General features: G+C 33.9%; 1 protein-coding gene across 1 annotated transcript in view; it reads left to right on the forward strand.

Annotated features, from left to right (window-relative positions):
* Positions 1–12,280, forward strand: part of Acadl (acyl-CoA dehydrogenase long chain) — a 31,859-nt gene that overhangs the window by 631 nt on the left and 18,948 nt on the right. Inside the window, exons 2-5 of the mRNA XM_046462895.2 lie at positions 3,131–3,286; positions 5,282–5,419; positions 7,057–7,221; positions 9,183–9,249. Of these exons, the coding sequence (XP_046318851.1) occupies positions 3,131–3,286; positions 5,282–5,419; positions 7,057–7,221; positions 9,183–9,249 (526 nt within the window). The remainder of the gene's footprint in view (positions 1–3,130; positions 3,287–5,281; positions 5,420–7,056; positions 7,222–9,182; positions 9,250–12,280) is intronic.

The raw sequence follows: 12,280 nt of genomic DNA on the forward strand, positions 1-12,280 counted from the left end.
GGAGCTTCTAAGTGGCTCAGTGACTATTAAGGTGGTATTTTATAATAAGATAAAACGTTTCGGACACCGTCTGATGCATAAAAACCATTCATTGGATAAACAAACTGGAAGCACATAGGATTCATTATTTAATTAGGGTGAGAGGGCAGGTAAATGGTCTAATTACTACATTGTTTTGAAGTAAGGCACTCAGCTGCAAGACTTAATGCTTACTCTTGGGGAGGTTCAGGAGGCCTCACCGAATTGGCCACTTTAGCATACACATACTTTTCTAAGTTCAACCCCAGAATATCATACTAGAGTAACCCTGAAAGTTGTGGTATCAGGCCTTATTTATGCTCTTAAAATTATAGGACCCCAAAGATCAGTTCGCTATTTTAGTTGAAGTATGGGAAGAAAGTCTATCCTTACGAAGGGGATATTAGAAAAGGAAAGACTTGAGACACTCTTTCATTCATCAGACTATAGTTTTAGTGTAACAGACTTCTTAAACTTATATGTGCATATAAATCACTTGGGGATCTTGTTAAAATACTCATTCTGATTCCATAGGTCTGAAGTTAGGCCTAAGATTGTGTATTTATAACCAGCTTTCAGTTGTTGAGGGGTGCGCTGATGGAGATTATTTGCTTTCGAAAATGTAAATGAGGCGGAATTTACAGAGCCCAGTCTGGAAGGTTAGTAGTTTATGGCCCTAGTAAAACAGAGCCTCTTTGAAATCGAAAGCAACCTCCTGAGAGCTGCTTTTCTACATATGTATATTCCTTGCCCTTTGTCTACTGTGCTTCCTTTTATAAAAGTTTCAAGGCCCTTGTGTCCCTGAAAATGTAATGTTTTGAACAACTAATAAAAAAATAGTAAAAAAAAAAATGAAAATGAAGATTTAAGAAAGAAAAAGATCTCTTCTATCTTCTTGAGAGCCGGCTTTGAATAACCTGTTTTGCTCACCAACCAACCAGTCTCCCAAGTTTTGTGGAGGGTTGTGAATGGTAAAGCCTCTTGCTCCTATTTTCAATAGGGGAGAAAAGGCCAATTTATTTGGTAAAGGATAAACTTGCTGCTAAGTGTTTTGATTTCTTCCCACTATGTAGTCTCTCTTGACCACCTGGGCTGACCTTAACATCTTTATTTTTTTCTTGGCATTTCTTTTGCTTTCATGTGTCCTAGTGTATTTTACTTGGAAAAGATTTCCTTAACATAATATAGGATATAAAAAATTAAGATCCAATTGAACTTGAAAATAAGTTGTCTTTACTATTATTTACAAATGATTCAGTGTTTTAATAAGGCAGGAAAGAAGAAAAAGAATATGTAGAAAGAAAATGTATAATATTTACTAAATTAAGAAAATAATTTTAAGTTTCTTCATACCTTTCCCAGCCTGTCACTCTCCAAGCCAGTCTCACTTCAAGGCCTTTTTCCCTCAAGTTTCTGGGAAATCATAAATCCTAAAGTTACTGTAAATTCACCCATTTATGAAAATTACCTTGTGCATTGTTCATTAGTCTACCAATAAATAGTTTACATAAAGACAGATAGGACATTTTAATAAATCTATCATTTAGGAGACTTTCCAATATTATCTATGGGTCAGATAATGGAGACCACATCAGCCTGTCAGACTGATGTCACCCTCACATACATTTCCTAACCCATCCCTCATCAAGTTTCCTTTAAAAGAAGACCTGGGAACCTGAAAACAGGTCTCTCGCTCTTAAGGTAGCACATATTCTCCCTTGAATGTGTTTTCTTTCCTTTCCTAAATAAGTCTTTATCCCTCTACTGACACTTGCTGAAATTCTTTTCCTTCAACACTGGCCTTGGGTCCAGCCCCACTCCCTCCTCCGAGAGCTCCTCCAGACCCTCTTCTAGAGGTATTTCTTCTTTTGTGACATGAGCTGGCTTATTTTTTCCCTAGAAGAAGAATACCAACTATGGATAATCTATATGGACACATATATACTTATAGTTTTATTTTTAGTGGCAAGAAATTGGAACCAATCATTTCAACTGGAGGGATAAAGTAAATTTTAGTTTACTCAGTGCAACATGACAGTGGTCTGTAAGGACCTTTCATGTTCTGGTTTCCTTTTGTCTCTGCCTTTATATAAATATTTTCCACTCATTCCACTGTAGCCACACTTGGCCTTCTTGCTGTTCCTAGATTACACCACCATCCAGATTGAAATAACCTAAATGTTAACAAGCAAGACTGATTAATAATAGTATATTAAGCTGATTTACTGTAACTCTTAAAGATGATAATTAGGAAGGCCTTAGTCATATTTTAATGTCTAGTTAAAAGCTCTTTTAAAAAAAACTTTAAGTCTACTTATCACAAGAAATAGTTCTTTTCTAGACAAATACTTTAAAAAATTTAAAAAGCAGAGTCCCACTAAGGAAATTTAATAGGAAACAAAAACATGTTTGGATAATATTTGAGTATATGATACAAGTTTTTTATATGTGAGCTGGAAAATGTTCAAAGGAATTCACAGATTTTCAAAATTTCTTCCAGAGGGGAAAAAACCTTAAAGAAGATTGAACTAAAGGAACTGTAAAGAGCAGTCTCATTTTAAGTTTGGTGGGTGGGGTTGGGTGGGATGGGGTTGGAAGAGAGGGGAAGGATTAGTTCCTGAAGTTCTTGAATAATCCCATACAAATCCTTGCAGAGACTGGTGGGCATTTAATATACATTTGGTTTGTTTCTGCATTGTGGTAATAACATCAACACAGTTTATATCTTATGTACCAGCCATTTAAAATGATGGGATTCTGGATAAAATACTAATTTTGGAGGGTTTGCATTATTTTAAACATTGCATATGGTGTGAAAACGGTATTATTTTATTGTACTGTTTGCATTTTACATTATTTAATCTATGTATCTTGTGATAACACTATATTTTACCTGCAGTGAGTACCAGGTGTTATCCTCTTTAGAAATTTGGAAGTGGAGACTGAGTTGACTAATGATAAATTGCTTCTTAATTCCAGTGAGGTAGGGGACATCCTATGAAAAGTGGTGATGCTTTAAAGTGTCTCTAGGAAAGCTATGTTGTTCAGTAGCATTAATTTGGCTATGAAGAGTAACAATTCATTTACTTTTTCTTAATGCATTTTTTTAAAGATGTTCTCATTCTGGAGGGGAGAAACGTTTGGAATCTCCTTCTGCTAAAAAATTAACAGATGTAGGAATTAGAAGAATCTTTTCTTCAGAGCACGACATTTTCCGGGAAAGTGTAAGGAAGTTTTTTCAAGAAGAAGTGGTTCCTCATCATTCAGAGTAAGCTCACCTACCTTCATGTTTCAATGTTATATAAAAGCGCCAAATATGAAAATAACTATTTCCTAGAATGTTGTATATTGTGCAGAAAAAATAATGTCAGTGCTTTACTAACATTTTTATTGTTCTTCACCATAATCCTGTAATATCCTAGGATTCTTAAGTTTATAACTTTTTAAATGATTTGCGCTTTTTTTGTTTTGTTTTGTTTTGTTTTTAAGATAGGTCTCACTGTGTTGCCTAGGCTAGTCTCCTGAATCATGGAATCAAGTGATCCTCACTTCTCACCCTCCTGAGAATCTGGGACTACATGAATGTGCCATCATACCTGGTTATCTTAATTTATTTATTTTTCTTCCCCACAGTGCTTAAGATAGAGCCCAGAGCCTTGCCCATGCTGGGTAAGTGCTCTGCCAATGAGCTACATTTTTTTTCCTGTTGTACTGGGGCCTCATATATTCTATATGAGGGCCTCATATATTCTAGACAAGAGTTCTACCATGGGAGCTATATCCCCAGTCTTAAATGAATTTTTAAATGTATAACGTACAGTTCAATAGTGAGAATATTAAAAAATTTGAAATTTACTCAAGAAAAGTATTTTTTGAAAACTATGGTTAAATAGCAGCAAACTGCTAGTCCATTTCATATTCTTTCTTTTTCTGTTTTATGAATGAATTAAAGGAAAGCTCAAAAGGCCAGTGGAGTACAAATCTTCGTAGCTGATCAGCCACTACCTCTGAGCTACATTTCCAGCCCTCTTTGAAACTTTTTTTGAGATAGGATCTTGCTGAGTTGCTCAGGCTGGCTTTGACCTTGCAATTCTCCTGCCCTACTCTCTCCAGTCACTGGAATTACAGACATGTGCCACCATACCCAGGTTTTATATTAATACTTTCTTGGTTATAATGACCAAAATTAGCTAAACTCAGAAGCTGTGACTGGTCTGGTGAAAAGCAATCAGCTTTTTGAAGATAAAAGAAATAAAACATACTTAATTCTAGGAGAGTCTTCTTTTTTCTTTTTCTTTCTTTCTTTCTTTTTTTTTTTTTTTTTTTGTACCAGGGATTGAACCCAATGGCACTTTACCACTGAGCCTCAGTACTATTTTTAATTTCCAAACAAGATCTTGCTAAGTCGTTGCTGAGGGTGACATTAAATTTATGATCCTACTGCCTCAGCCTCTTGAGAATTACAGGTATGCACCACTGTGCCTGGCTTCTTTGCTGCTTTTCAATTTTGTTTCACAACTATTGTTGAGAATGCCTTGAAATAAAGATAATAGAGTTGGCAGATTTTGAGTGGAGTACTCAAATAACCCATATCTTACTAACTGAATCTACCACTTAAAAAAAAACAAAAATATTTTCACATTTTTTTCACTATTTCTGACTATCCATGGTTTCCTTACTATGCTATTTCCATTTTTAAAGAAGAAAAGCTAGGGATGGGCCTTTAGCAAGCTTGAGGCCCCCCAGTTGGGTGGGGGTAAGGGAGGAGATGGCACAGTCTTCTCAGAAATTCATTTGACAGATAGATCTATGCTGTAAGGTGCTTCTGCTTTCCTGTCATTCCAATTTAAATGTAATGAGGTGGTTTCCTCATGTCAGCTTTCATATGCTATAAATTCAGGAAAGATGCAGAGAATTGTCTTTACAAGACAGGTTAGGCAGATTCCCATGACTATATGGCATAACTAAGCTTGCATGCTGCCAGCACCAACCAGCAAAACTGTACTCATGAATTTCAGTGGGTGTATTTTATAGGTCGAATAAATAGTGAAGAAAGAAGGCAGAAAGTGCCAAATATGAAGAAGAAAGGAAAAGAAAAAGAAGGAGAAATGATTAAGTAGAGTCCAGTTACAAATAGAAGGGTATGACCAGTGTGCATAGTTAACCTTAAACCAAGGATGCATTCCTGCACAAAATTATTCAAAGTGTGGCCATTTAAATAATTTGAAAGAAATCTATCTGATTTTTAAATATTTAATTGCAGATGGGAGAAAGCTGGAGAAGTGCCTAGGGAACTCTGGGAAAAGGCTGGAAAACAAGGGCTGCTTGGAGTCAATATTGCAGAGCAGCATGGTGGTATTGGTGGTGACTTGTACTCCACAGCTATTGTTTGGGAAGAGCAGTAAGTATGGAGACATTTGAAGTTGAGTCATGTTTTGAATGTTCATTTTTTTCAAATGATAATAAAAAATGCTTTCTGATCTTCTGGGAAGATTGAAAATTCAGTGTAAAATGTGAAAGATTATGGCACTTATACTATTGTGCATTTCTTTTTTGGGGATGGGTGGATGGAGCTGGTAGCAGGGATTGAACTCAGGGGCACTCAACTGCTAAGCCACATTCCCAGCCCTATTTTATATTTTATTTAGAGACAGGGTCTCACTGAGTGGCTAAGTGCCTCACTAAGTTGCTGAGGCTGGCTTTGAACTCATCCTCCTGCCTCAGCCTCCCAAACTGCTGGAATTATAGGCATGTGCTACTGTACCTGGCTCCTGTGCATTTCTTAAATGTGGGAAATCAGAAAATCCTCTTTTATGTTGTTGAAATAGGTACTGTTGAAAGTTAAAGAGTTAATTTCTGGTTGGCTCATATGGTTATTTTTTCCTTTTAAAAAGATATTTTAAAGAGAACAGCAGAATGGAAAATTATTATCAAATACACTAGAAGTCTAATATATAAGAACAAAGGTTTCAGTTAAAATGGACAAAAGATTTGAAGGAACATCTTTATAAAAAAATGAGTTCGGTTTTTTTTTGTTTTGTTTTTTGTTTTTTGTTTGTTTTTGTAGTTGTAGATGGACTTGTTTATTTTTATGTGGTGCTAAAGACTGAACCCAGTGCCTCACACATGCAAAGCAAGTGCTCTGCCACTGAGCTACAACCCCAGCCCCAATTAGGCTTTTTTAAGTAGAAAAAGTTCATCCTTACTACCAACCAAAAGTAAATTAAGTTAACCTGGAGGTACCATTATATATATTAAAAAAATTTATGAAAATGAGAATTCTTATCACATAGTGTTGACAGTGGTAAAAGTGGCATATTCATATACTACTGGTGACATTATAAGGGGATTAAAATGGTAAATATATGTATAAAAAGTAAAAATTTGTTCACTCTGATTTAGAATGGCATTTGGGGGAATTTATCTGAAAAATAATTTAATAGGAAAAAATAGAAGCTATGTTCAGAAATCATTATCATGTTAGATCATAATCGCCAAAATTTTGAAGCAATTTAAATCTGTAACAGTGAGATAATGAATAAGAAAATCATGGGACATAAATAATTTGGAATATTTCGCAGCTTTTTAAGATTATAATAAAAAAAACTAAGTTAAAAAGAGGATTTTTGTTATGTCATATACTTTAAGAAGAAAACAGCAAAGTAAAAAATTCATAGGGACTACATCTACATTAGGATATATCCAAAGATAATTTTCCGTAATAAAAATAGTTGATGTGTTAGGGTTATACAATTGTAGATGATCAGTAATTTATTTCTTAATTCTTTAAATAATTATTTATTGAGCTGTTAGAACAGTGTTACTATTTTAGAACCAACAATAAAAAGAAGAGTAAAAACAACATTCAGGAAGGTCATAGGTTTATGAGGAAACAGGCTGTTTGCACACAACCTACCACACAATCAAGATCTTTAATACTTTATTGTTCCAATAGTCATTTTTAATTGAAAATTAAAGACACTAAGAGTAGAACAAAATAACTATCTTATGTTTTTAATACTTTTTTTTCTTTTTAAGAGCATATTCAAATTGTACAGGGCCAGGTTTTAGTCTTCATTCAGATATCGTCATGCCTTATATTGCCAACTATGGCTCAAAAGAACAGATTGAGCACTTCATCCCCCAGATGACGGCAGGCAAATGTATTGGTGCCATAGCAATGACAGAGCCTGGTGCTGGAAGGTAAGTCAACCTTCTTTTGGTTTTAAATTCTTGGAAGCAGTGCCCTAATAACAAACATTTTCTTAGTATGTTTGGCTCTCCATATTTGTCAGTTCTGCAACCATGAATTCAAATGACCTCAAATCAGAAATACTCAAAAAAAGAAAAAAATTGTGTCTGTACTGAACATGTACTTTTTTCTTGCTACTGAGCTACAACCCCAGCCCTTTTTATTTTTTATTTTGAGACATGATGTTGCTAAAAAAATTGCCCATGCTGGCCTCAAACTTGCAATCCTCCTGCCTCTGCCTCCTGAGTAGCTGGTATTACAGTAGCCCAGCAGAAAAGTCTTTACTTTAATAACTAAAATTTAAGGTAAATACTCAAAGAGAATACCTTAGTTTCCTGTGGCTTCTGTAGCAAACTACCACCAAAGTTTATGACTTAAACAACAGAAATGGATTCTTTAAACAATTTGGAAGGCCCAAAATCCAAAATCAGTATCATTGGGCCCCAAATTAGTTATCAGGAGAGCCAAGCATCTTCCAGAGGGCAGAGAGAAGAATTTACTCCTTGTGTTTCTATCTCCTGGTGGCTCCTGGTGTTCCTTGGCTTATTGCCTTTGTGACCACATTGCTTTCTCCTTTTCTGTTTATGGAATCTTCCTCTCTTAGTCTTTCTCTCCTAAGGACATTTGTGATTACATTTACAGGTCATCCAGATAATTCACTATAATCTTCCCATCTCAACATCCTTAAGTTATACTTTTCCATATAAAGCCACATTTATAGATTTTAGGGATTACAACCTGATATTTTAGGGGTCATTATTCATCCAAATAAAGAGTTATAAAAAAGAAAATGTGTCCTGGAGTATAAAAATATAAAGACCACATAGAAGAAGAATCAGAAAAATTTCACAATATATGTGGACTATTTATTTATAATGCTAATCACTGTAGGTTTTTGAAACCTAAATTTCTAACAATAGAGGATTGTTAGTTAAAAATCATGGTAAATTCACATGATGATATTCTATGTAGATAAAAAAACATTGGATATTATTATGTATGGTTCCAGTTTTACATATGTACATTTATAGGTGTATCTAAATCTATGGAAAAATAATTGCAAGGATGTATTTTTAAAATGTTCAGGAGATAAATTCATTTGTTAAATAAATTTTCTTTGGAATACTTTCTATATTTCTTTATATTTTAATTAAAATACTGTTTAGATTTTTAAAAAATTCTACTTTTAGAGCAAGTTTGTTACAAAAAACAGCATTTTAGATGTAGTCTTTTTTTTTTTTTTTTGGCAGTATTTGTTTTTGGGTATTGAATACCGGGTCTTATATATGCTAGGTCAGCACTTTACCACTGAAGTACAACCTCAGCTATTTTTTAATTTTAAAACAGAATCTCGCTATATTGTGATCCTTCTGCCTCAGGGTTCCAAATAGCTAGGATTACAGGAGTGTGCCAGCACATCTGGTGAGAAATAGTATTTTTAATAGCTAAATTCTTGATGAGAAGAAGTAGAGGAAGGAACCAAAGTATGTAAAGGTAGGTAAAATATATTGTGATAACAGAATTTCAAGAGTGAGCCAATTTGTGGTTTTGAGCATTGTTGGGCTTTTATGTATTCTATGAAGTCTGGCTAATTTATTTAATTTTTGTTTTTTTGCTGTGCTGGGAATCAAACCCAGGGGTTGATATGCTAGGCAAGTGCTCTACTACTGAGCCACATCTCCAGCCCAAGGTTATTTAATCTTAATCATACATTCATTCATAGAATGACTAGAATATAATATATTAGACATGATTTTTTTAGTTCAATTGTGTGAACATTTCTTACATTAAGATTTTTATAATGGCATATCCAGTTTGAATGATCACATTGTATATATACTTATATAATAGCATTTGTCTAATTTCTTTTTTACCAACTGATGAATTTTTTTATCTTTTCTTTCAATTACAGTGACTTACAAGGAGTAAGAACAAATGCCAAAAAGGATGGAAGTGATTGGATTCTCAATGGAAGCAAGGTGTGTAAAGAGGGACTTCTCTGACCCTTCTTTCCAGAGTCATGCCATGGGTAATGATGTTATTATGTAAGGATTCACTTAGGAATTGTTTACTTAAGTATTTGTGAGGTGGAGAGAAATTTACAAGTTATTTACATGACACAAGATCTATGGTAACCCATCTGTGTTCTATGCTGCATATGTTCTTAAAAATACCTCAAAGGTGGTTTTAGCTTCCAAACAGCTCTTCTCAAAAAAGAGAAAAGTGGGAAAGTTAGGTTTATATTACCCCAACATGGGACAGACAATAGCTGAACTTTATGAAAGACTGGGGAAAAAGCTTTCTGATAAATATCAAAAAGAGTTTGAAAGATACCAGATCATAGAATCCTTTTCAATCCTATGTACAGATTTAGAGAGCTCCTCTAAACCGGATCACAGATGGTTCAAGAGCAAACATATCTCTTAGAACCTAATATCGTTCAGGGAAAATGATACCTAGAATTATGTCTGGTATATACTTAGTATATATTTTTTGTTGACTGAGTATTAAGTGAAGAAAAAATATTCATTTTCTACACTGTTTTAAGAAGTCTTGTTGAAAATATGTTCCAGGGTCTGTTGAAGGTGAGTTTTTCTGTGTTATTTTTACAACTGGTGCTGGGGGTTTCAGGGCTTCATACATGCTAAGTATGTCCTCTGATACTGAGTTATGTCCCCAGCCCTATTTTCTTCACTAATTTTTTTTTTTATTTCCAGTTAGTTTTAGTCTAATACATTTTTCCTTTTTTTTTTTTTTTTTTTTTTGTAGTACTGGGAATCAAACCTCTGACTTCACACTTGCAGGGCAGGCATTCTGCCACTGAACTCCAATGAGCTATATATCTCCAGCCCAGGCTGATACCTTTATATTTACAAAGTCAAATATAATCATAGCACTGTCAAATTCCTAAAAGTTTCTAAATGATCTCAATTTCTGTACTTATATTATCAGAGACTGGTAACAATTGTGAACCAACATCAGACTGCAGACCAAATTTTGAGCAACCGAGTTCTAAGTAACATTCCATAATCAAGTTTTATAATTACTATGCAGAAAAATAATATCTGTGCTATTAAATAAATTTGGAAAGTGTGCATAACTTCTCTTTGATATGCTGATGTACATTATGAATCTCTAAAAATTGGATACAGTATGTTTTGTATCCTAGGAAATTTTCTTTTTATAGAATGTTAAGAATCACTGATTTATTCAAATATACTTTAAGAGATTTAGTCTAAATTATTCATCCTAAGGATAAGAAACAGGTGATAATTTCAATATATAATCAGTTAATACCCTGCATACAGAAAGCTGTTTTGAAAGAAAAGTGGGGTATTTAGTCAAAAGTAGAATGGGAACCATATTTTGTTATGACTGGATTTCTAAGCAGGCCCAGTCTGCTTAGTTACAGTCTTCTGTGGGAACTACTTAGGAAAGATACCACTGACTGTTTCAAAAACTGCATTAGGAATAGTAAAAAGGTACAAAACAAGTAAAAGTGAAGAAATGAGTAAGCACATACAGTACATTAGAACTAATATGCAGTCACTAAAATGACAACACTGTTTTTTAAGTATATATTATTGTTATGTTAACATTAAGTGAATAAACAGAATGCAGATATAGAATAATTTTAATAATAAGAAAAGAGATGAGAAAGGAAATTCCTAATGGTACTTATATTATGGACTCTGAAGATTTTTTCTTTCTTTATAACTACATCCTATCTATATAGCATCTACAATGAGCTATATTATACTATTAGCATTTGATTAAAAAATTACATCTCTCATTACAAATAATGCCAGTCCTTTTTGAATTTTTGATTTTCATAATTAGGAAATAAATAAAAAAGGCCACCAACAAGAATTATCTTACAACTTTCTTAGGAAGGGAATGAGTCATGATGCAAATACTCATATGAGGTTAGGTGACTGTACAAATGGTTCAGAATCTATTCATCCTCTTCTGAAATTACTTCCAAAAATAACTTTTGGAAACTTTACTTGATTTTACCAATCTGAGATCAGAGTATACAAGTGAATAGTTTCTGCCCTATGAACTGTTCCTTTTTTTCTATTCCATTGTTTATTTTTAGAATATTTAGTTTTCAACTCCTGGATTTGAAACAAAAAATTACTCAACTATGTCAACTACATCAAATGGTTACTATTATTGTAGAAAGATAGGAAAATTTGGAGAACTTGGATAGTAATAAGGAAGTGATGGAGCTACATTGTTGAAAACAACAGTTTTCCCATCATTTATAGAATCCTTTTGGAGAATGTATGTTTCAAAATATATTCAAAGAACATCTCTGAAGGCCTCTTATATGCCAAAAACTACTAGCTGAGGATAGACATATTAATAAGAAATGGCCAGGCATCCTAGTAGGGAGGGATGAGTGTCTTTTATTTTTGTGTCACAACAATCACACCACGACTGCCTTCGTTTACAACAATATAATTTTCTCATTTCCCATTATTTGAATACATCAGCACTATGCATTTTAGAGCACAGATCTTATAAAGCCATGGACATTAATTGATAAGAATAAACATCACCATTCTATGCCCCTAATACTTTGAAGAGAGAAATAAAAGCAGATCATTTGAGTAAGTCTGATAAACACTAAGATGCTGGGTAAATTGATGGTGCTACTGGAGCACTTAGCTAAGCTGGGGAATTTAGAAGACTTTTTGAAAGATATGATGCCTGAACTCAGTCCAAGATGAGTAGAATTCATCCTAGCTGAATTTATTCTGTAGCATCTTAGGAGCTATACAAAAGTTCTTAAGTGTGAAGGTGATAGGATTAGGTTGCCCTTTAGAAAGATCCCTTTGGTTTTATGATGGATTATAGAACTACAGAGGGTTCGATTGTAGCAACTTGTGCAAGAAATGATAAGAACCAGAAAGAAGGTAATGATAATAGAAGTGAAAGGAGGGGAATAGATTTTTAAAGTTTTAAAACGGATTAGAAAGAATTGGATTCTGAGGGGCTGAGGTT

The sequence above is a fragment of the Marmota monax genome, unplaced genomic scaffold (genome assembly GCF_021218885.2).
Source record: "Marmota monax isolate L192 unplaced genomic scaffold, Marmota_monax_Labrador192_F-V1.1 WCK01_AAM20220418_F8-fsc00136, whole genome shotgun sequence".
NCBI classification, from domain to species: domain Eukaryota; kingdom Metazoa; phylum Chordata; class Mammalia; order Rodentia; family Sciuridae; genus Marmota; species Marmota monax.